Source organism: Stenella coeruleoalba (genome assembly GCF_951394435.1).
Source record: "Stenella coeruleoalba genome assembly, chromosome: 2".
Classification (NCBI taxonomy): domain Eukaryota; kingdom Metazoa; phylum Chordata; class Mammalia; order Artiodactyla; family Delphinidae; genus Stenella; species Stenella coeruleoalba.
In genome coordinates this window covers 83,850,222-83,874,340 of record NC_137147.1, presented here as the reverse complement: position 1 = coordinate 83,874,340, position 24,119 = coordinate 83,850,222, and the positions used below count along the sequence as shown (strand labels likewise).

Below are 24,119 nucleotides of genomic sequence, written 5' to 3'. Positions count from 1 at the left end.
GGGTTCTCAGAAGCCCGCGTTTGCTCCCGCAGAGAAGTCGCGAGGCTGGCCCCTGGGAGATGAGGTGAGGACTGCGGCGGGAGGGCGGGGCCGGGGTGGTGGTGGTGTGGGGGGGCTGGGCAAGGCCTATCCCGCTCTCGAGGGGAGTCGGGTGGGGGAGCGTTGCACATGTCCGAGCTGTAGACCAGCTGGGTGGTGGGCGGGCCCCGCTGAACACAGGCCCCTCTGGACCCTGCTGCAGTTCCAGGCTTTGACACCAGGAGGCAATCCCAGCTTTCTCAAACCCCCTTCCCCCACCCGCCCAGCGCAATCTACCCCCAGACAAGGAGCGGGTCCCCAGCACCTTTCAGGCCCAGGCTTCCCTCCCTCAGAAGACTGCTCAGCCTCTGTCCAGCTCCCGCTCCCACCTTTTAAAACAGCCCGTTGGGGACATCCCTGGTTGCGCAGTGGTTAAGAATCTGCCTGCCAACGCAGGGGACACAGGTTCGAGCCCTGGTCCGGCAAGATCCCCCATGCCACAGAGCAACTAAGCTCATGCGCCACAACTACTGAGCCTGCGCTCTAGAGCCCGTGCTCTGCAACAAGGGAAGCCACCACAATAAGAAGCCTGCGCACTGCAGGAAGAGTAGCCCCCAATTGCGGCAACTAGAGAAAGCCTGTGCACAGCAACAAAGACCCAGTGCTGCCAAAATTTTTTAAAAATAAAATAAATAACTTTTTAAAATAAATAAATAAACAGCCCGTTGCCCTAGGTCCCCAAGAGAACCTCCCGTTCTTCAATCTAATCGCCATCATAATCCTACCTTCACAAGGCACTGGCCTCTCTTCTCCCACATCCAGGGGCCCACCAGGTCCAGAAAGTGGCAGAGCTGGTGGCTTGGCCAGCAGGAAGCCATGCTCGTGACGTGTACCCAGGAACATGGCCACAGCGCTGTGGGAGCACGCAGGAGCGGGTAAGAAATGCCTGAAAAGCCTGGCAGGAACGAGAGACAAGAGATGTTGGAGGCGGGTGGGGAATCCAGAGAGGCGGAACTGCGAGAGTTTGGGTGCAACTGCTGTTGGGTTTCTCTCTTCCACCGGCCTAGGCGACCCAGACAGCGTGTGTTCCTTTCTGGGGCCCATGGGCCTTGCTACCTTGCTAAAGTGAAGGCTCTAGGCCAGGGTCACCGGTGTCCTGGCTTTAACTGGTAGCCTGAGAGTAATGACTAAGCGCGCCTCCTGTATTCTCAAAAGCGTCCAGGTGTGCACCGTACATTGTGTGGTTATGCTTTTCTTGCCGAACTTTCCTGGTAGGCGCAGAGGACTGGACCCTCACCAGCCCTCAGAGAAGGCTCTCTGGGCCTGCAGTGGCCCCGGCCTGGTTCGTGGGCCAAAATAACTTCTCGCTGCTCCCGGGTCGGCTTCTCCTGCCCGAAACCTGCGGCCACGACGCGGCTGTACCGCCAGGGGCGCTGCGCGGCAGGCTAGGTCCCAAGAGGGAGGGTGCCCGAGCTGGGAGGTAGGGAGGTTTCCGCCTTGGGAATAGTGATCCCAGGTTGGGGGCTGCTAGTTTGTAAGGCTCCACCCCAGATCACCTGCCGGCTGCATTTAGGGAAATACAGATAGGTCCAGACAGAGGTCAAATAACCAGAAATACCTTTTCTGAGTAACCCATGATGTGCCAAGCACCACACTAAGTTCCTAATATTCATTGTTATTTCATCTTCACACTAATGCTGTGAAATAGGCACTGCCCTTTTCCACACATTATGAAACCGGCAACTGAAATTCAACATGGTGGAGCAATTTGTCCAAGGTCATGTGGCCAGGAAGTGGGGAAGCCAGGAGGCAATATTCAAATCCAAGCAGATGCTGAAGGGTTCACCACCACACTCTCCATGATGCCAGTACAAGCTGAGGGAAGGGGTATACAACGGGATCCTCAGGTCTGGACTGTGCAGAGAGAATGTCCCCCCTGCATGGAGTGGTTAGCATAGGAGGGGTGTCTCAGGGACACAGAATCCTTCCAGCCACCTCCTCACTGTCCCCAGAGTCTCCCTCTTGGTTCCACTGCTCTCTGGAATGTATGGGGTGGTGCCTAAGTGGGCCTTGCTTGCTACAGATTCAGTACATACTCTCTGTTGAGTTGATTACAGCAGTTTCCCCCCACATACTCATTATTTAATGTTAGGCTGGACTTTGGAGTAAGAGTCAGAGACCAGCCTTCTTGTTCCTGCCCAGTCACTCAGTAGCTGTGACACTGTGTGCATTTGATGCTCTTAGCTTTGGTCTCCTCATCTACAGAAATAGATATAATGATACCTAGTAGGTCTGTGTTGAAGAGTAAATGAGGTGATCTAGGTGAAAGTTCCTTGCGATAGCACAATCCAACGTAGAGCATGCACTCGATAAACTCTAAATGTGGCTTTAATCTGACAGTGGACTCTCAAGTCCACCATCTCCATGAAGCCTCTCTGGACCACAACTTCTCCCTCATAACTGCTATGGCTTTCCTTGCATCGATCTCTACTGGCACCTAATTATGAAACATGGGCATTTTGCTTTTACATAACAGAAGCTGACTGAGGGGAATAACTCAGACATTCCTGAGCACCAGAATACAGAGATGCCTTAGGGAACTCACAGCTGGAGATACAGATCCACCAGCTCTGACCCCTCAAAACCCATGTGGTAGTTGCTATGAGACAGGTAAGGGCTGACTGCTGGGCCAGGGAGGGAGAACACTGGTGTATGAAAGCTGATGAATTTGAGTTAAGACTTGAAGTGCGTGTATGATTTCCAAGAGTAAAAAAGGGAAAGCATTAAGCAAGCCTCAAGAAAACCAAGAGCAGAGACCTGCAGATAGTGTGATGTTGCAGGTGGGTGTGGGGGGAGCTGGAGCACTGGGAGTAGGGCAGTGGGAGAAATGGGACCGGTTGAGCTACATTGTGAAAGCTATTGAATGGCCATCAGAAGGTTTTGGCTGGGGATGAAACCATCTGATGTGGGTTCTGGAAAGATGGGTGGAGGCTTGGGTGGAGTCCACATCAGAGAGGATGAGCTCTGAGGAGACATTTCTGAGGAAGGGTCACTGAGCTCAGTGTCAAGTTAAACACTGGGGGGAGGGAGGCCAGGAAGGAGGCCAGTGCAGGACTGCTCTTGAGACACCTGGCAGATGGTACAGTAACAACTTTGGGAGGAGGAGGAGCTGGGGGTGGGGTTGGGGGGGGAGCAGAGGTCATATGCTTCAGCTCAGTCTGGATGGTTGCACTTGAGGCCCCTGCAGGTATTTACTCCAAGAGACCCAGCACCTGTAAGGCATTCACTAACTAATTGTTTATTAAACAACTGCATGAATGAGCTTTCTCATGCTTCAGTTTCCAATCTGTAAAAGGAGAAAAATCTACCTTGTAGCATTGTATTATAGGATACTATGTAAGTCACTCTGTGCCTGCCTAAAGCTAGATAATGCTCAATACAAGTTAACTATAGTAGTAATTGTTGACTGAATGAAGACTTGGACCGAAAGAAATAATTTAATTGACTTAAGAGAGTAATTAGTTTGTTTTTTCTTTTCATTGAAAAACAGTCTACATTCTTTTTTTTTTTGGCCGTGCGGCATGTGGGATCTTAGTTCCCTGACCAGGGATTGAACCTGTGCCCCCGGAGTCCTAATCACTGGACCACCAGGGAATTCCCCAAAAATAGTCTACATTCTTTATTCTACTTCAGAGTATCTGAGACTGTTTCTGACTAGGAAGCCTTAGGCTGATAGTAGATCTCTTTTTTTTTATTATTATTATTGAAGTATAGTCAGTTTACAATGTTGTGTTAGTTTCAGGTGTACAACAAAGTGATTCAGTTATACATATTTTTTTCTCAGATTCTTTTCCCATGTATTGAGTAGAGTTCCCTGTGCTATATAGTAGGTCCTTGTTGTTTATCTATTTAGTACATAGTAGTGTGTATATGTTAATACCAAATTCCTAATTTTCCCCTCCCCCCTACATTTCCCCTTTGGTAACCATATATTTGTTTTCTATGCCTGTGAGTCTGTTTCTGTTTTGTAAGTAAGTTCATTTGTATCATTTTTTTAGATTCCACATATAACTGGTATCATATGATACTTGTCTTTCTCTGATTTACGTCAACTTAGTATGATAATCTCTAGGTCCATCCATGTTGCTGCAAAGTAGTTCTTTTGTTTTTGTTTTTTTAAAAATTTATTTCTGGTTGCGTTGGGTCTTCGTTGCTATGTAGGGGCTTCCTCTAGTTGCGGCGATAGGGGGCTACACTTGGTTGCGGTGCATGGTCTTCTCATTGCAGTGGCTTCTCTTGTTGTGGAGCATGGGCTCTAGAGCTCAGCCTCAGTAGTTGTGGCACACAGGCTTAGTTGCTCCACGGCATGTGGGATCCTCCCGGACCAGGGCTCGAACCCGTGTCCCCTGCATCGGCAGGTGGATTCTTAACCACTGCGCCACCAGGGAAGCCCAGTAATTAGTTTTTTTAAAAGAGATTTTGTTGTTGTCGTTGTTGTTGAGACTTTCTTTTTTTAGAACGTTTTTACATTTATAGAAAAAGTGAGAAGATAATGGAGAGTTTCCATAAACTTCACATCGTTTCCCTTATAAACATCTTCCATTAGTATGGTACATTTGTTAAAATTCGTGAACCAAAATTGATACATTATTTTTAACTAAAGTCCATACTTCAGATTTCCTTAGTTTTTACTTAATATCTTCTTTCTGTTCCAGTATCCCATCCAGGATATGACCTTGTATTTAGTCATCATGTCTCCTTAGGCTCCTCTTGACTGTGGCAGTTTTTCAGACTTTTCCTTGTTTTAGGTGACCTTGACCATTTTGAGGAAACTGGGTAGGTAGGATGCTCTCTATTGGAATTCGTCTGATATCTTTTTTTCATGATTAGACTGGGGTTATGGGGTTTTTGAGAGGTAAAGTACCGTTATCATCACATCATATCAAGGGTACATATCATCAACATGACTTATCACTGTTGATGTTGACCTTGATCCCCTGACTGAGGTTTGTCAGGTTTCTCCACTGTGAAGTTACTCTTCCCCTCCTTTCCAGACTGTACTCTTTGGAAGGAAGTTACTATGCACAGACGAGACTTAAGGATTGGAGATTTACGCTCACTTGAGGGTAAAGTACAAATCATTGGGAATTCTTCTGTGTGGGAGATTTATGAATTTGTTTATAAATTTAATTTTTTATTTTAATCATATATATGATTAAATATATGTGTGTGTGTATATATATATATATATATATATATAGAGAGAGAGAGAGAGAGAGAGAGAGAGAGAGAGAGAGAGAGAGAGAGGGAGAGAAAGAGAGCTGTAAGACTTATTAAGGAAACAGAGCAGTCCTTTGCCTCATACCCAGTTAAACTCCTCATCAGGTCTGTTCTTATCTCTCAGTGCTGATCTAAGGATATTCCCAGAATGCACCCCACCCCTCCAGACACCTGAGTATTTGGTTTTAGGTTTTGGTTTTGCTCCCTCCAGACTGGCTTCTTCCCTGGTACCCATCCCCTTGCCAGGATCAGGGCCCCTCCTGGGTGCTCCCTCAGCCCTCTGTGCTGATCACCCCACATTATGATCTCCCTGCATTACAACTGCCTAGTAACTCCTCTCTCTCTTTCTTTCTCTCTCCCTCTCTTCTCCCCCCCAACCTCTCTCTCCTCTTCCTCAATCCCCTCCTACCCCTCCCCCCTCTTCTTCCTCCCCCTCCCACTTTCTTCCCTTCCCTCCCCCTCCCTGGGCCAACTGTGTACAGTATAAGCTCGCTGAAGGCAGTGACAGGTGACTTGCAGACCTCCTCCTGCCACAGGGCTGGCACATTGTTGGCTTCTGCTAAAATATGCTGAAAGAAAGAAGGTCCTTGGCTCACTCAGAACACCTCTTTACAACCCTTTGTAAGAGGTAAATTTCTTCTTCTTCCTGTTTGATTCCCTTCCAGATGTTTCCAAATCTACCTAAAATAGTCCCATTTCTCAAAAAGCCTTCTCCCCTCCCTGTTACTGTCATTCCTTCTCTCACTGAGTGACAAAGCCCTGCCCAAGGCATGTATAGACTCAGCCTGCCCTCTTTCTTCCCACCACCTTCCAGGGTTGTGAAGACCCCAGAGAAGCCACTGGGTGAGAGGGGATAGGACACTTTTTTCACCTCTCTAGGTGGGAAATGAAGGCATCCTCAGGTCAGTGGTCCTAAACTGGAGTTCACAGGTCCTTAGGGGTATGGAAGGCATCCTCAGGTCAGCGGTCCTCACACTGGGGTTCACAGGTCCCAAGGAGAGCACACCAAATAGTTTTAAGGGAATAAGTGTCCAGAGTTTCCCTGGGCCAAAAGTGACCATCAGGAGACGGCCCCTGGGAGCAAGGTCTTATCCACTTGGAAACCACTCCACCCCATAGTACATTGCTTCAGGGCATAAAAATCTTCCAGGAGCCCAGCAAAGAGACTACTGGAATTATTGTTGGTGTTCCCACAAAGAGAATAAAGACCAAGTGACAAGAAAACATCGAACGGTTTCTAATTCGCTAATTCGAATACGATTTGAGAACCTAATCAAACTCTAGTTAATTGAAAAAAAATTGCTAACAGGGACTTCCCTGGTGGTACAGTGGTTAAGAATCCGCCTGCCAATGCAGGGGACACGGGTTTGAGCCCTGGTCTGGGAAGATCCCACATGCCGCGGAGCAACTAAGCCCGTGTGCTACAACTGAGCCTGCACTCTAGAGCCCGCGAGCCACAACTACCGAGCCTGCGCTCTGGAGCCCGCAAGCCACAGCTACTGAAGCCCGCGAACCACAACTGCTGAAGCAGGCACACCTAGAGTCGGTGCTCTGTAACAAGAGAAGCCACTGCAACAAGAAGCCCACGCACCGCAATGAAGAGTAGCGCCCGCTAGCCACAACTAGAGAAAGCCCTGCGCGCAGCAACGAAGACCCAACACAGCCAAAATAAATAAATAAATAAAACATCACTAAAAATAATTGCTAATATTTTTGGCATATAATTTGGAAGGGAGTCAAATAATCAAGTAATATTGCTATACCAAACCTCCTTCCATTCCCGTCTAAAGATGTATGTGAACAAGGTTTCTCTGCACTTACATTAAACAAAACAAAAACGTAAGAGAATTGATGCTGAACTTTGTCGCATTCAAGCATTCTATCCATGAATGCATAAACTGATTGAAAACAAAACCAAAAGAGCCTGATGCATCTCATCAAAAAATGTATTTCTTGGGCTTCCCTGGTGGCGCAGTGGTTGAGAGTCTGCCTGCCGATGCAGGGGATGCGGGTTCGTGCCCCGGTCCGGGAAGATCCCACATGCCGCAGAGCGGCTGGGCCCGTGAGCCATGGCCGCTGAGCCTGCGCGTCTGGAGCCTGTGCTCCGCAACGGGAGAGGCCACAACAGTGAGAGGCCAGCATACGGCAAAAAAAAAAAAAAATGTATTTCTTGTATAATTTTACTTTTTATGTGTAACTATATCAAAATGTGTAATATATTTATGTTTTGATGAGTTGAATAATTATAATGATAATTTAATTCAAAAGAAAACAATGTTAAGACTTAGAGCCTCAAAGTCACCAGATATATAACATTATAACGTTAAAAAATGTATATACTAATTACACCCAATTAGGATAAGGTACCAATAAAACTTTCAGTCATAACATACGTTACAGTAAGATTGGGAGCACTGGAAGAGAAAATAAATAACATAAACTTTCCAACTGTTAAAGGAGAGCTTGTTCACATTATTTTAAATGGATGTGTTAGAATATCAAACTCCTTTGGTATTTTAGATTCCAATGTGTATATGTAAAAGAATGAGGTCATAGTTTTATTTAAGCATTACTATTCACAGTATGCTACAAGTGGCGTTCTCTGCAGCTATGTGGTCTTAAGATGAAAAGTTTTAGTTGTCAGTACCTACAGTTTTATACACTTCTAGGGAGTCTGGGAGTCTGGGTGGGGTGCATGCTTTGGACCAGCACCACCTTTCCAGGAGCCCCTCCCAGGCTGGCAGTTGCCCTCCCCACCACCCTCCCGGGCTGTTTCTCCAGACCCCCTTCTTCTCAGGATATGGAAGCTAACTCAGCCAGATGCTGCTGAACAAGTCACCTGGCCCCTCTGAACTCCTTGTATTTCCTCAACTGTAACTGGTGAGGGTAGAACTAGACCATCTCTAACAGTCTGTAGTTCTCTGAAAGCCAAACCCTTCTCACAGTCCATTTAGAGACACCTGGGGACAGCACCCAGGGAATAATGGTTTTCAGGGCACTGCCTCCAAGCCAGTTTCTATGCTCCTTATCTATCCCTTAGTCTAGAATACATTTCAAAAGATGCCTCAGCCAGGAAGCCTTCTCTGATTATGCGAAACCCAATAAAATCTAACAACCAGCCCTCATCCTGTCTCCAACCTTTTAGATCATAAGACCTGACACTGTAAGTACTTGGGAAGTGCCTGCTGAGTTAATGCATGACTTGACACGTTAATGTGCATTTACATCATGCCATCACACTGCATATTTCTGAATAAAACTTGCCTCTGTACTCATCCACGTGGCCTCTTGCAGAAACTGTTTTCAAACTTTTAAAAGTAATGAGATTTTTACATTAAGAAGAAGAGTAACAACACAACAACAACAGTAAAATCCAAACTGTTCAAAAAGACCACTAATATGTAGTGTTGTGAAGCTGTGAAGCAACTGGAGCCCATTGCTGGTGGGAATATAAAATGGTGTGATGACTCACAGCCACTTAACATGCACTGACTTTATGACCCAGCAGTTCCATACCTGGGTATTTACCTGAGAGAAAGAAAACATAGTCCACACGAAGATTTGGACACGAATGTCTATAGCAGCTTTATTCATAATAGCCCCAAACTGGAAACAACTCAAATGTCTATCAATAAGAGGGACTTCCCTGGTGGTGCAGTGGTTAAGAATCCGCCTGCCAGTGCAGGGGACATGGGTTTGATCCCTGGTCCGGGAAGATCCCACATGCCGCAGAGCAACTAAGCCTGTGTGCCACAACTACTGAAGCCCTCGTGCCTAGAACCCATGTCCTGCAACAAGAAAAGCCACTGCAATGAGAAGCCTGCGCACAGCAATGAAGACCCAACGCAGCCAAAAATAAATAAATAAAATAAATAAATTTATTTTAAAAATGTCTATCAATAAGAGAATAAACAAATAGTGGTACATCCATACACTGGAATACTATTCAGCAATAAAAAAAAGAACAAACTAGCCTTACATACAAAAGCATGAATGAAACTCAAAAACGGGCTGAGTGTAAGAAGTGAGACATAAGAGAGTACACAGAGCACGTTTCTGTTTATTTGAAATTCTAAAACGCAAAAACTAAACCTTAGCAACAGAAAGCTGATCAGTGTTTGCCTAGGACCTGGCATGAGGGTGGAGGATTGACTAGAAAGGAGCAAGAAGGAACTTTTTAGGGGAGATGGAAATGTTTTGTGTATTGATTGTGGTGGTGTTGATTATGTAGGTGGATACATTGGTCAAAACTCATTAAATTATACGCTTAAAATGGGTGCATTTTAGATGTAAATGATATCTCAATAGAGTTGATTGCGATATCAAATTTTAAAAAGATCTCTGCCCACGGGACTTCCCTGGTGGTCCAGTGGGTAAGACTCTGCGTTTGCAATGCAGGGGTCCTGGGTTCGATCCCTGGCTGGGGAGCTAGATCCCACATGCATGCTGCACCTAAGAGAGTCTGCATGCCGCAACTAAGAGGAATTCCACATGCCCCAACTAAGAGTCCACACACCGCAACTAAAGATCCCGCATGCCACAACTAAGACCTGGTGCAACCAAGATAGACAGAAAAATAAATAAATAAATATTTTTCAAAAAATAAAAATTAAAAAAATCAAAAGATCTCTGCCCAAATGTCAGAATGGATATTAGAGTTTATAAGACAAAAGATAATAAAACAATAGATAGCATGCTTTGTAGCCCATAATTATTCTTTTTTTTTTTTTGTATTTTTAGAAATTGAAGTATAGTTGGTTTACAATATTGGGTTAGTTTCAGGTGTACAGCAAAGTGATTCAGTTATATATATTTTTTCTTCAGATTATTTTCCATTATAGGTTATTATAAGATATTGAATATATTTCCCTGTGCTATACAGTAAACCCTTGTTGCTTATCTATTTTATGTGTAGTAGTTTGTATCTGCTAATCCCATACTCATAATTTATCCCTGCCCCCCTTCCTTTTTGGTAACTGTAAGTTTGTTTTCTGTGTCCATAAGTCTGTTTCTGTTTTGTATATAGATTCATTTGTACTATTTTTTAGATTCCACATATAAGTGATTTCATAATAATATTTGTCTTTGTCTGACTTACTTCACCAAGTATAATATTCTCTAGGTCCATCCATTTGCTGCTGCAAATGGCGATATTTCATTCTTTTTTATGGCTGAGTAATATTCCATTGTGTGTGTGTGTGTGCACGCGTGCGTGTGTGTGTATACATATATCATGTCTTCCTAAACCATGTCCATTGATGGTGTAGCCCATGACTCTTTTATTTTTTTCAAGATTTATTTATTTATTTATTTATTTAGGCTGCACTGGGCCTTAGTTGGGGCACACTTGATCTTCGTCTCGGCATGTGAACTCTTAGTTGTGGCATGCATGCAGGATCTAGTTCCCCGACCAGGGATCAAACCTGGGCCCCCTGCATTGGGAGCACAGAGTCTTACCCGCTGGACCACCAGGGAAGTCCCCATAGCCCACCATTCTTAAGGGGAGGACTGAAATGGGGGTGATGGTGGGGCGACAGACGGGGTTCTGCGATCCTGGCTCAGTCTTAGCCGTGAGGCCTTGGGCAAGTCACTTAACTTCAATGGAGACTCAGTTTCCTCACCTATAAAGATAATAACAATACCAGTGTATTAGAATGATGACTTTTTGTGTTCCCTATCTGGGTCACAGAAGAAGAAATTCCGAATCTACCTTATCTGACAAATTTGTATTGTTCAGTCTCAGGTGGAGCCATGACTTCATCTGAAAAAACTTGCCCTGTCCCAGAGGAAGATAATTATAACACTAGTGCACCCTTGCAGAGCATTCTCTCTGTACCGGCACTATTCTGAGCATTCTCCATAATTCATTTAATCCTCACAACATTCTATGAAGCAGGTACTATTTTAATCAATCCCATTTTACAGACAAGGAAACTGGGGCCCAGAAAAGACAACAGTTATTAAGGGACACAACCCGGATACCAACCCAGGTGCTTTGGCCCAGAGCCCACGCTCTTAGCCATCAAGCTGTCTTGTCTCTTGTTAACAAAAGCGTAATTTGCAATAAAGGCAGGGAAAGGAAGTTGATTGAGAAATACTAGCTTTATACAAACTTAAATGTGAACAAAACCCGGTACCTTTCTATCAGCACTTTTACAAAAAATAGTGAAAGGTGATTTCATGGTGGTTTGGAAAATCCTGCTCTGTTTCTAGTTTCAATTGCTGTGGTCTTTCTGAAGAGCAGGTTGGACCTACTAACAGGAGGAAAAAGAGATCTAGTTAGGGAGACCAGCCCTCCTGGGTTTAGCACTGAAAGTTCTGTGTCCCAGGATACCCCCTAGTCCTGGTCACCCTAGGCTAGCTGTTCCCCAGTGAAATAACCCCAAAGGAAAAGAAAAGCTGTGATGTGACCTGGATTGGGCTCCTGCCTCCCTCTCCAGCTCATTTCTCACCACTCTCTTCCTTGGCCAGGCTGAGATAGTTTTAGTTCCAAAATGGACCAGACTCTTTCCCTTCTGGGCGTGATTCCTGCTGTTTCTTCAGGCTGTTTCCAAGCCCTCTTTGCGTGGTTCACACTCACTCCAAACCCAACCAGACTGATGAAGTTCAGCAGGTACACACCGATGTGGCCACACCAGTTGTTAAAATATCCACTTCCAGGACTTCCCTGGTGGTCCAGTGGTTAAGAATCTGCCTTCCAATGCAGGGGACGCAGGTTCGATCCCTGGTCGGGGAACAAAGATCCGACATGCATGTCGCAGCTAAGTTCACGTGCTCTAGAGCCCATGTGCCGCAATGATGTGGCCAAAAAAAAAAAAAAAATCCACTTCCCTGAGTGTACCCCTCCCCATCACTCTTCCCCAGGAGCCAGCCACTAAAGGGTTAATATCAGGCACACTAAAGATCTTCTAAAAAGCTGCTCCAGCACAAGGACTAGCATCTCTCTGCAGCCATACCAGTTGTTAAACAATGTAAATATCATCCCTGATTAAAACTATGTAAAATGTGAATTTATATAAGCAATGCCAAGAAGAGAATTTGGATGTCATTATTAATTGAATGCTTGTTTATTGGGTCCTCTTTTTGTAAAGTTGCTAATGTCATAATGATAATGATCATCCTCATCATCAAAGGAAAACACACACTCTAGTGTTAACCCCAGGGAGTTGAGTGGACCTCGGTGGTCTCAGGCCCCAACTTCTATTCAAGAGGAGGCTTTGGGCCAGTGGAGCCAGTCTTTGAGGAGAAGTTACTGAGGATTTGGCTGAACCCAGGGCTTGGCCATTTGGACAAGTGCTTGTGACATCAGGGAAGGTGGGGCTGCCTGCTTATCAGTCTCTTTATTATTTGGCAAATCATGCCTCCCCATTCATTTATTCATTCCACAAAGAGTTAATAAGTCCTCCTAAGTGGGATGCCACTGGACTGGGGCAGTAAGAGCCAGAAGTTGTATGAGACCCTCCCTGTTCCCAGCTGCTTGAAGTATATGATATGCACACAGGAAACACATAACGTTCTCAAAGTGAGAGAAACAGACAATGAGTTTAGAGAAGGGAGGTTAATGTAGGGTAGAGCGAGGTGGGGAAAGAGGTTAGGCCTGTTTTGTTCATCCACGTGCACTCAGCACTTTCCACAGTGACTGCCCCACAGTGGGTTCGAAAAGAACCTCATGGAATGAAGGAATGAATGAGAACAAACTATTCATAATTCTGCCATTCAGAGGTAGTCATTGACATGTTGGTGCATTTCCTCTTTTTTTTCTAAATATACGACAAATATATTTTTTAATTTCAGTAACTTTGTAAAATTTATTTATTTTTGGCTGCATTGGGTCTTCATTGCTGTGCGTGGGCTTTCTCTAGTTGTGGTGAGCAGGGACTACTCTTCGTTGCAGTGCACGGGCTTCCCATTGCCGTGGCTTCTCTTGTTGTGGAGCATGGGCTCTAGGTGCACGGGCTTCAGTAGTTGTGGCTCATGGGTTCTAGAGCGCAGGCTCAGTAGTTGTGGCACACGGGCTTAGTTGCTCCGCGGCATGTGGAATCTTCCCGGACCAGGGATTGAACCCGTGTCCCCTGCATTGGCAGGTGGATTCTTAACCACTGCACTACCAGGAAAGCCCAGTAACTTTTTTTTGGTGTAAAATAACATGTTCATTGTAGAAAAAGGAGAGAAAATGATGATAAAGCAACATAATATTAATTGCTAACATGTGTTTAGTGTTCATTATATATCAGGCTTCCCACCCAATGGCAATGACTCTCCACATTTTGGTCTATGTCCTTCATATAGGACTCTCTTTTATTCTAACTATACACTTTAAAAAAAAAATACCTGGGCTCAAACTGTTTATATAATTCTGTATCATTTAACTTTTTTTTTTTTTTTTTGCGGTACACGGACCTCTCAGTGTTGTGGCCTCTCTCGTTGCTGAGCACAGGCTCAGTGGCCGTGGCTCACGGGCCTAGCCGCTGCTCCGCGGCATGTGGGATCTTACCAGACTGGGTCACAAACCCGTGTCCCCTGCATCAGCAGGCGGACTCTCAACCACTGCACCACCAGGGAAGCCCTAACACTATTTTTAACATTTCCCTACATCATTGGAAGTTCTCTTAAGGATTATTTCAGTGGCTATTTATCCCATCCTGGGGGTATACTGTAATTAGAGGCTGTGGGATGCCAGCAGGGACTTGTACAGTCTATCCAATGGCAAACAGGGATTCACTATAGGTTTTTTAGTGGGAGGGTGACAGAATAAACTTGTCTTAGGAAGATTGAGTGCACTAGAAATGAGCAAAACAAAGCCAGGGAGGCAGGCAGGAGGTGATTCTTTGGGCAAGGGATGCTAAAAGGAAGAGGGGCGTCAAGTACTTCACGAAAAGGACTGAGGACAGAGGAGGATGGAGAGGAGAGAGTCCAAGTGCATTGGAAGGTTTGGAGAGTATTCGGCTCCAACTCCTTCCAATTCATTAGCTTGAGAGAATTGTGCTACGTGGTCAGAAATAAGGAAGTTAGAAGGGGAACTCTGTTAATGAAAGGAGAGGGGAGTTCTTTTACATGAACGTTTTTAGCTGGCAACTCCTGAAGGCAGTTAAAAAAAAGAAAAGAAAAAGAAAAAAATACTGGCCAGGGCTTGAGTGCAGAGTCTGGGCAGGAAAGAGTTGTCTGAGGGGGGCAGTAGCAGTTGGGATCAGGTAGATGGAGACGGGGTGGAGAGAAAGACAGGGAGAAGCAAAGGCTAAGCAAGGCTGGATGCGGGACAGTGGGCAGGGCAGGGCCAAAGCCCCAGAGGCAGCCTGATCCTAGAGACAGATGGCATGGAGGGGCTGGAGGGCTGACTAGCAAGATCCTGTTCCCCTGGCACCAGGAGGCTGACTCAGCCCAGGCCGCTGACTTTGCTGCCAACTCTCTCCCAGGACACAAGTACACCGAGTAGAGAAAAACCCAATTAATTAACTGGAAAGCCTGGTGAGTGTGCAGCCTAATTATTGTATTATCATCAGTATGTTGGTAAATAAGTAGTGTTCTTCCCAGGTTTATTGAAGTATGATGGACAAAGAAATTAAGTGTTAGATATAAAATTCTTTTTCTTGCATCCTCTTTTTATTTCAAAGCTTTCTGACCTGCGCATTGAGTCTCTGGGCTCCTTCTGAGTAGCAAGCCTGATTCGGAGGCTTTGGAGTGGAGTATGCAGAAGAAATAGAAAAAGACTTACATGAGGTGCATTTCACTCACAAAGAGCCTGTGCACTGAACTTTTTGAGTAAACTCTTTCTTTTTTGTTAATCCCTTTTTCAGCAATAGGAAAATCACGGTGGTGGGGTATGGGTAGATTTCTTTTGGTTTATTCTTACTGAGTTAAGGTTTTGCTGTAGGTATTCCAATGTATGCAGTAATTTTAAATAAGATATGGGCTTAACAGAAATGCCTAAGAATTTGACCATACCTGAGTGTGAACCTGTGGATTGCTGGTTCTGGGACTGTCTGCCACTTACTAGCTTCTTTGATCTTGAGGCTAGTCCCCTAACTTCTCTGGGCCCCTGTATACTCCCCCAACACCCCTCACAGACCCCAGCAATTGCACTTGGGTACCATGTGAGATAGGGCAAACTAAAGCACTTTTACAAGTCTAAAGCTCCTTACACCTTGTGTTGGACACTTTGGAAACAAAATGTTATGACTGCCGTGATTCAATGTCAGGGCCACGTTTTAGTTTAGTTTTGTTTTTCTGCTAATTAAAACTATTTTATTAATCTTACACTCTCCCTAAGCTAGCTAATTCTTTTTAACTTAGGGCTTAGGTTTTTGGGGTTTTTTTGATGCAGTTGACATACAATATTACATCAGTTTCAGATGTACTACATAGTGATTTGACATTTGCATATGTTATGAAATGATCACCATAAGTCTAGTAACCATCTGTTGCCACACAGTTATTCCAATATTATTGACCATATTCCTTTTACATCCTCATGGCTTATTTATTTTATAACTGGAGGTTCGTACCTCTTAATCCCCTCAGTATTTCACTCCCTGCCACCCTCCTCCCTTCTGGCATCTACCTGTTTGTTCTCTGTAATTACGACTCTCTTTTTATTTTATTGTTGTTATTTTTTTAAATATTTATTTATGTATTTATTTATTTGCCGCACTGGGTCTTAGCTGCGGCACGTGGGATCTAGTTCCCTGACCAGGGATCGAACCCCGGCCCCCTGCATTGGGAGTGTGGAGTCTTAGCCACTGGACCACCAGGGAAGTCCCTATTTCGTTTTGTTTTGTTTTTTAGATTCTACATATAAGTGAGGTCATACGGCATTTGTCTTTCTCTGACTTATTTCACTTAGCATAATACCCTGTAGATCCATCCATGTTGTGACAAATGGCAAGGTTTCATTTTTTTATGGCTGAGTAATATTCCTTTGTATATATATACCATATCTTTATCCATTCATCTATCATGGACACTTAGGTGGTTTCCATATCTTGGCTACTGTAAATAATGCTGCAATGAACATTGGAGTGCATGTATCTTTTCGAGTTATTGTTTTTGTTTTCTTCAGGTAAATACCCAGAAGTGAAATTGCTGGATATGGTAGTTCTATTTTTAATTTTGGGGGGAACCTCCATACTGTTTTCCATAGCGGCTGCATCAATTTACAATCCAATTGATAATTCACAAGTGTTCCCTTTTCTCCACATTCTCACCAACATTTGTTATTTGTTGTCTTTTGATGATAGCCATTCTGACAACTGTGCTTTTAATTTGTATCTCCCTTATGATGAGTGATGTTGAGCATCTTTTCTTGTGCCTGTTGGCCATCCATGTGTCTTCTTCAGAAAAATGTCTATTCAGGTCCTCTGCCCATTTTTTAGTCGGGTTGTTTTGTTTTGGTTTTTTTCTTCGTTGAATTGTATGAGTTCTTTGTATATTTTGGATATTAACCCCTTATTGAATATATTGTTTGCAAATATCTTCTCCCATTCAATAGGCAGTCTTTGTTTTGTTGATAGTTTCTTGCCATGTGCAAAAGCTTTTTAGTTCGATGTAGTCCCATTTGTTTATTTTTACTTTTGTTTCCCTTTCCAGGAGACAGATCCAAAAAAATATTACTAAGACCTATGTCAAGGAGCATACTGCCCATGTTTTCTTCTAGGAGTTTTATGGTTTTAGGTCTTATATTTAAGTCTTAATCCATTGTGAGTTTATTTTGTATATGGTGTGAGAAAGTAGTCCAGTTTGATTCTTTTGCATGTAGCTGTCCAGTGTTCCCAGCAGCATTTTTGAAAAGCTTGTCTTTTCCCCATTGTATATTCTTGCCTCCTTTGTTGTAGATTGATTGTATAAGCAAGGGTTTATTTCTGGGCTCTATATACTCTTCCATTGATCTATGTGTCTGTTTTTGTTCCAGTACCATACTTTTCTTTATTAGTTTTTTTTTAATTTTTAAAATTTATTTATCATTTATTTTTGGCTGTGTTGGGTCTTTGTTGCTGCGTGTGGGCTTTCTCTAGTTGCGGCGAGTGGGGCTACTCTTTGTTGCGGTGCGCGTGCTTCTCATTGCAGTGGCTTCTCTTGTTGCGGACCACAGGCTCCAGGCATGTGGGCCTCAGTAGTTGTGGCACAGGGTCTCAGTAGTTGTGGCTCACAGGCTCCAGAGCGCAGGCTTAGTAGTTGTGGTGCACAGGCTTAGTTGCTCTACAGCATGTGGGATCTTCCTGGACCAGGGCTCCAACCCGTGTCTCCTGCATTGGCAGGTGGATTCTTAACCACTGCACCACCAGGGAAGCTCAGTTTTTTTGTTTTTTAATACACTTTATTTTGGAACAGTTTAGATTTAAAGAAAAATTGAGAAGATAGCACAGGGTTTCCCTGTATCTCACACCCAGTTTCCCCCATTATAAATATCTTACATTGTATGGTATACATTTGTCACAATTAATGAACCAGCATTGGTATATTATTATTAACTAAAGTTCATATTTTATTCAGAATTCCTTGGTTTTTACCTAATGTCCTCTTTTTCTCCCAGGATCCCACCCAGGATCCCACATTACATTTAATTGTCATGTCTCCTTAGGCTCCTCTTGGCTGTGGCAGTTTTTCAGACTTTCCTTGTCTTTGATGATCTTGACAGTTTTCAGGAGTACTGGGCCAGCATTTTGTAGAATGTCTCTCAGTTGGAACTTTTCCGATGTTTTTCTCATGATTAGGCTGGAGTTCTTCAGAGGTAAAATGTCATTCTCATCACATCACATCAAGGGTACATACTATCAACTTGACTTATCAACGTTGATCTTAATCTTGATCACCTGCTTGAGGGAGCGTTTGTCAGGATTCTCCACTGTAAAGTTATTTATTTCCCCACCCTTTTCAGACTGTCCTCTTTGCAAGGAAGTCACTATACACAGCCCACAAGATTGCTGGTTTACACTCCTCCTTGAGGGTGGAATATCTACATACATTATTTGGAATTCTTCACAGGAGATTTGGCTATTATCCTCCATTTATTTATGTATTCAATCATTTATATCAGAATAGACTAGCAGCTATTTATTTTATACTTTGGGTTATAATCCAATACTGGTTTATTTTGTTGCTCCAATTGTCCCAGATTTGGCCTTTGGAAGCTCTTTCAGTTGGCCCCTGTGTCCTCTAATTTATCTCCACCTTCCTGTTGTTTTGTTTGTTTGTTTAGCACTTCCTTACTTTCTGTGCTACAAAATGTTCCCAGGCTCCTCTTGTATATTTCCTACTCCAATCCTAAAATCAATCATTTCTCCAAGGAGAAAGTCAAGGCGTCGTTTTAGTCTTAGCAAATGTGTATCTGACTGGAAGTTGGGACAGACAATCCGTCAGGTGGGCAGGAATAAGACTCAAGCCACTCTCGGGAGGGGACTCTCCCAGCAGCAACAGCCAGAATTACAAGCCCTTAGCTGAGAAATAGATGACTCACCAGCTCCCCAGGTTGTCTCCTCCCTCCCCCTCTTGCTGACAAGACTGTCCCTAAACCAGCTCTGACAGAACGACCTAGGTTCGAAAGTGTCCCCACCCAAGGGGCCAGTGAAGAATGGCCTGTTGCAGGCCAAGTTAGGGCTTTAACCATAGCCAGCTGATACCTCCCCCCATTTGTGTATTTGTGTATTATTTATACCCCTTCTACCTGCAGAAAGAATTAAACAGGATTACCCTCAAATTCAGCTACAATAAAACTATTAAAGCTTGAGTAAAAGGACAAGAGTGCTGTGAAGAAGAGAGAGAGAGAGAGAGAGAGAGAGAGAGAGAGAGAAGAGAGAGAGAGAGAGAGAGAGAGAGAGAGAGAGAGAGAGAGAGAGAGAGAGAGAGAGAGAGAGAGAGTGTGTGTGTGTGTGTGTGTGTGTGTGTGTGTGTGTGTGTGTGTGTGTGTGTGTGTGTGTGTGTGTGTGTGTGTGTGTGTGTGTGTGTGTGTTGGGGGGGGGTGTGTGTGTTAATTTTGTCCCAGACACCTGGGCTGAGGCAACTTCCCCAGGTTCCCTGAATAACAGATTGCTAGCACCAGAAGGACTTTAAGAAATAAATATGCTTCACCTGGCATTTTATAGCTGAGATGGAGCAAGTGATTTCTCAGGAATCACACAGCTAATGAGCTGAAGAAGTAGGAATACTGGGGCACGTCTCTTGATGTCTAGGTCTTTTCAAATCCCCATTCTTGCCTCCCTTTCCAGGAGAGCAAAAAGAATAGCTTTTAGACCTCCTGGGTTATACAATGGCAAGACAACACTTTGAGGCTTCTTTCACTTGCCAGATGAATAAACTTATGTGGATGTGTCTGAGAAGTCACTGGGGGCTATAGTTAGGGGTTATTAGCATCCCCAGACACTCGGACATAGGGAATGCAGGATGTAGACATTGGGATGCAGAAGTGGATACTGGGGATCCTACCATTTCCCCACAGTCAAGCTTTAAATGGTTAAATCAGCAATGTTCTAGTTGTCCTCAACTTTTGACCAACAGTGGGGGGAAAAAAAGAAAAATAAATAAAAACCAGGGGTCCTGAGACTTTTTTCAAGAGATTTAGAGATTTTGACTTAGGGATTTTTATACTACCAACTGTTTAAGAAATTGGATTATCTCTTTTCTTTAATATTCACTGCCCTATCTGCCTCCAACACTCTCCCTTCAACAACTCATGAATGAGGTGTTTTCAATGATCTTTGTGTAGGCTGAGATCTTTGTACAGGCTTGGAATTCAGAGAAAGGATTCTGGGCCTGGTGTCACTTGGTGTGGCTGCAATAAAGAGATGAAATTAGCATCAGGCTATTTTTCACTTGCTCTCTTGGTGACCTTCTTAGGGCTACCTGGGATATCTTGTCTCTGTCTGTAAACTCCTAAGGCAAGGACAGTGGGCAGCCCAGAACAGCGTCAGCAAATAGTTAATTACTATGTGCTTTTGATGATGATGATGATGAAGATAATATTAGGAACTTTGGGGATTTAGAAAATATTCAATTGGAGGACTGTCCTTGAAGATCCTCCCCAGCTAGCTTCTCCAGCACCCTGAGTTCCTTTAGAGGAGCAGAGTGAAGGTGTTTAAAGCCTGCCTTCAGGCTGAGTCTAGAGGATGCTCTTCGGTGGAAGGGGGTCGTTACATTCCTGCCTGCTGAGTTCACGCCTGAGTTTATCTTCGGCCTCTTCATGATCTCTATATTTTAAAAAAATAATTCATTAATTAATAAACTTATTACCCAGACTTTTTTATACTCGTACAAACATGTCTAGTTTCTTGTTTTAATTTGAACAAAGGTTTAATTTGAACATGCTGCATTATGTGTTCTGCAATTTGCTTCTTCCTCCTAACAATAAATCCTGGATATCTTTCTCTGCCAAGATACCTAGATCTGCCTCATTTGGGCGAGTCTTTGTCCTCGTACCTGTGTGATTCTCCGAGCGTCATTTTTTGGCCTGCCTCTCTTTCTTGGGGTGTGAGATTGCCTGACCTCTTGCGGTGCGCTGCAGTGGGAGGTCCTAGAGGAGGCCTGGGGGGTGGGCGGGGCCCGAGGCACGCATGGGATATGCAGATGAGGTAGGCGGGGCCCCCACATATACCCACGGTTAGCTGCTGGCGTGTGAGCCGGGTCTCGGCAGATTCGGTCAGAGGCAACCTACGGACCGTGCTTCACCGAGCACAGCGGAGCCTGGTACCCGGCTGTCCCGGGAGCGGGCCATGCCCCCGCGGGAGCTAAGCGAGGCCGAGTCGTCCCCGCTCCGGGCCCCGACCCCTCCGTCGCGCCGGGGCAGCGCGTCCCCAGAGCTGGGCATCAAGTGCGTGCTTGTGGGCGACGGCGCCGTGGGCAAGAGCAGCCTCATCGTCAGCTATACCTGCAATGGGTACCCCGCGCGCTACCGGCCCACAGCGCTGGACACCTTCTCCGGTAATTTCAACGGCCCCGGCGGCCGCGTGGCCGGGGGTGGGGTTGTGCACCCGGGGCTGGGGCTGGCGCTGAGGCGCCGACTGCACTGAAACCGCCGGGGAGGCTGACGGGAGCAGGCCCCGAGGTGGCGCTGGTGAGGCCTGGTGGGATCCTGGACGCTGTAACTCAGACTTTCCCCTGCTCCTCCTCTGCAGTGCAAGTCCTGGTTGACGGAGCCCCGGTGCGCATTGAGCTCTGGGACACAGCGGGACAGGTGAGAGGAGTCGGGAGCGGCCTCTGCTGGTCTGGGGTGAGGTGGGCTGGAGGCTGGGAGGACCCCAGATCCATCAGGAATGGAGAAGGCCTTGGGCCCTTAGTTACGAGGCTCAGTCTCCAACCTCAGGTGACAAGCGGATTCCCGCGTCCAGGGGCAGGGAATAAGCCTACTAATGGCCTGGCCTTTCCATCCCAGGAAGACTTTGATCGCCTTCGCTCCCTCTGCTACCCGGATACGGATGTCTTCCTGGTCTGCTTCAGCGTGGTGCAGCCCAGCTCCTTCCAAAACATCACAGAGAAATGGCTGCCAGAGATCCGCACTCACAACCCCCAGGCGCCCGTGCTGCTGGTGGGCACGCAGGCCGACCTGAGGGACGATGTCAATGTACTGATTCAGCTGGACCAGGGAGGCCGGAAAGGCCCCGTGCCTCAACCCCAGGCTCAGGGTCTGGCCGAGAAGATCCGGGCCTGCTGCTACCTGGAATGCTCTGCCTTGACGCAGAAGAACTTGAAGGAGGTGTTTGACTTGGCCATTCTCAGTGCCATTGAGCACAAAGCCCGGCTGGAGAAGAAACTGAACGCCAAAGGTGTGCGCACCCTCTCCCGCTGCCGCTGGAAGAAGTTCTTCTGCTTTGTTTGAAGAGCTGTGGCAGCAAAATGATCAGTAGGCCAATGGCCACAGACTTCTAGAACCTGGAGCACGGAGCCTTTGAGGGACCTGCTGGCAGGGCCACGTCACCCCCGTGGGACTCAGTTCCCATCTGAACACTGTGGCAACACAGCCTCCAACTGCCCACTCTTATGTGCCAGGGTGAGCCTAGGGCCTGGAGGAGGGAAGGCTCTGACTTGGATTTCTGTGGATTTCTCTGACTTGGATTTCTCAAGTACAGAGAAATCCCAGTACTTTGATTTTCATGGGATGATCCTAACAGTGTCAGCTCCCTCCAAGCAGTTTGGGATCCAATACCCAGTCTCTTCTCATGGGCCCTCAGGTCAATCTGGCTGAATTAGGACCACTCCTGGTGGTCCCCACCTGCTCCTTGGCACAGGGATGAGGAAGAGCCTGGGGAACAGCTGGGCATCTAGGAGGGCTGGAAGGCATCCGGCCCTGAACTGGAGAGAAGTTTAGGATGGATTGGGTAAGACGGAGGTCAGTGAGAGATTGAGAGGGGTCCGAAAGTAAAGGCTTGGAGCCTTGGGACTGGAGGCAGGCTAGGGAGGAGGAGGCAGACGAGAGGGCTAGGCTTGGAAGGAAGAAGAGAAAGAAGGAGAGCAGAGAAGTGGGGCAGCTGAGGAGCAAGGCTGCCACCTGGGCTGTCCTCAACCCCCAAGGCCAGGGAGGGTAGGGCTGGTCCCTGGGAAGAGCTGGGTCTCAGTGCTCCCTAGGCACTGCCCAAACTGGCTAGGCCAGGAGTGGGGCAGGAAGTGAGAGACAAGGCCCAGCAAGAGGAGGGGGAGGAGCTGCAAATTGGAGCCTGAAGAAAGAAGGGGCTTTCTCCAAGGTCACAACCTAGAAGATAAGGCAGTGCAGAGTCTGCAAATAAAGCCTTAAGTTTCTGAAGCTGCTGTCTGTGTCATTTCCTGCAGGAGTCAGCACACTGGTCCCTCAAGGCCCAACAGTTTGGATGGAGGCAGGTTGAGTACCAAAGGAATGAGGCTAGATCGAAAGGTGCGGGCTGGACTAGATGGGACAATGTGATGGGAACTGGACTGGGGGGGTGGGTTGGGGGCTCCCCGCTTGGGGCTTAGCTGGTTCCCAGGAAAGCTAGCGTGGGAAGCAGCCTGGAAACGGGTTTCCCCAGGTGTCAGCGCCAGAGCTGCTTTCCCATGACCTCACCAGGCGGGTGGTGCCCCTCCCCTCTCCTCCTTCCTTCTAGAGCACAGTGTTCAGCGCTGGGCTCTGGGGCAATCCTGAGCCTTCTAACCTTCCTGCTCTGATCCTTCCAACAGTCCACAGGGCCCAGGGTCTCAGGTTGGAGTGGCCCTCTGGTTCAGACCCTGAGCATGAAAGGACCCCCATATACAGCTTAAACCTCAACCACTGGCCAAACTTCTTGGACTTGAGTTGGTTGGACTCAGTCTTCAGCCTTAGCACTCAAAGTCCACATAAGGACCCAGTGAAGGTCAGGATGCCAGTTGTCAACAACTTAAATAGAAGATTGGTCCCAGAAATCCTTTGAGAGTGAGCATTCATTGGTTGAGGACTTGGAGAGGAGCAGGGATCCAGAGAACATTCCCTGGAACTGGAGCTGGAAGGAACTTTAATGGGCACATTTGTGGGGGGCGGGGCACCACTTTATTTTACCCATCAGGAAAGAGGCTCAGAGAAAAACGGTAATATCGCAAGTGAGATATTGTTACTAAGTGGCTACAAGAGCACTTTGCAAACTCCAGAGTAGGTACATGGGTAAGTGTTATTCGTGTGGAGAGGTATTTCCTGGGACACCTGGAACACCTGCTAGGCAACTAATGGGCCAGGTGAGCACTCTGTCCCTGCGCAGCTCCCTCTGCAGGAAGTTGTGTATGTGAGAAACAGCATATGGCCGAGGGACAGAAACCCTAGCCAAGTGAAACCTCAAATAATCCCCAAGTTTAGTTTTACCCAAGACTGTCCAACTTCTGTCCCACCTGGGCCCACCCCCCATAACTCCAGCCACCTG

At 46.0% G+C, this 24,119-nt stretch overlaps 1 protein-coding gene across 3 annotated transcripts; it reads left to right on the top strand.

The window, feature by feature from the left end:
• The first annotated feature begins 7 nt into the window (after positions 1-7).
• Positions 8-23,133, top strand: RHOV (ras homolog family member V). Of its 3 annotated transcripts, none has more exons than XM_079913725.1 (4): positions 8-64; positions 841-953; positions 21,399-21,457; positions 21,587-23,133. In XM_079913725.1, exons 2-4 carry the CDS (start codon positions 920-922, stop codon positions 22,097-22,099), a joined length of 606 nt encoding a protein of 201 aa, XP_079769851.1. In that variant the 5' UTR covers positions 8-64; positions 841-919; the 3' UTR covers positions 22,100-23,133. The 3 variants fall into 3 exon arrangements, with proteins under 3 accessions (XP_079769851.1, XP_079769852.1, XP_079769850.1); XM_079913726.1 differs by lacking the exon at positions 8-64 and adding an exon at positions 267-483; XM_079913724.1 differs by lacking the exons at positions 8-64; positions 841-953 and adding an exon at positions 20,979-21,204 and having other exon boundaries at positions 21,656-23,133.
• The last annotated feature ends 986 nt before the right edge of the window (positions 23,134-24,119 follow it).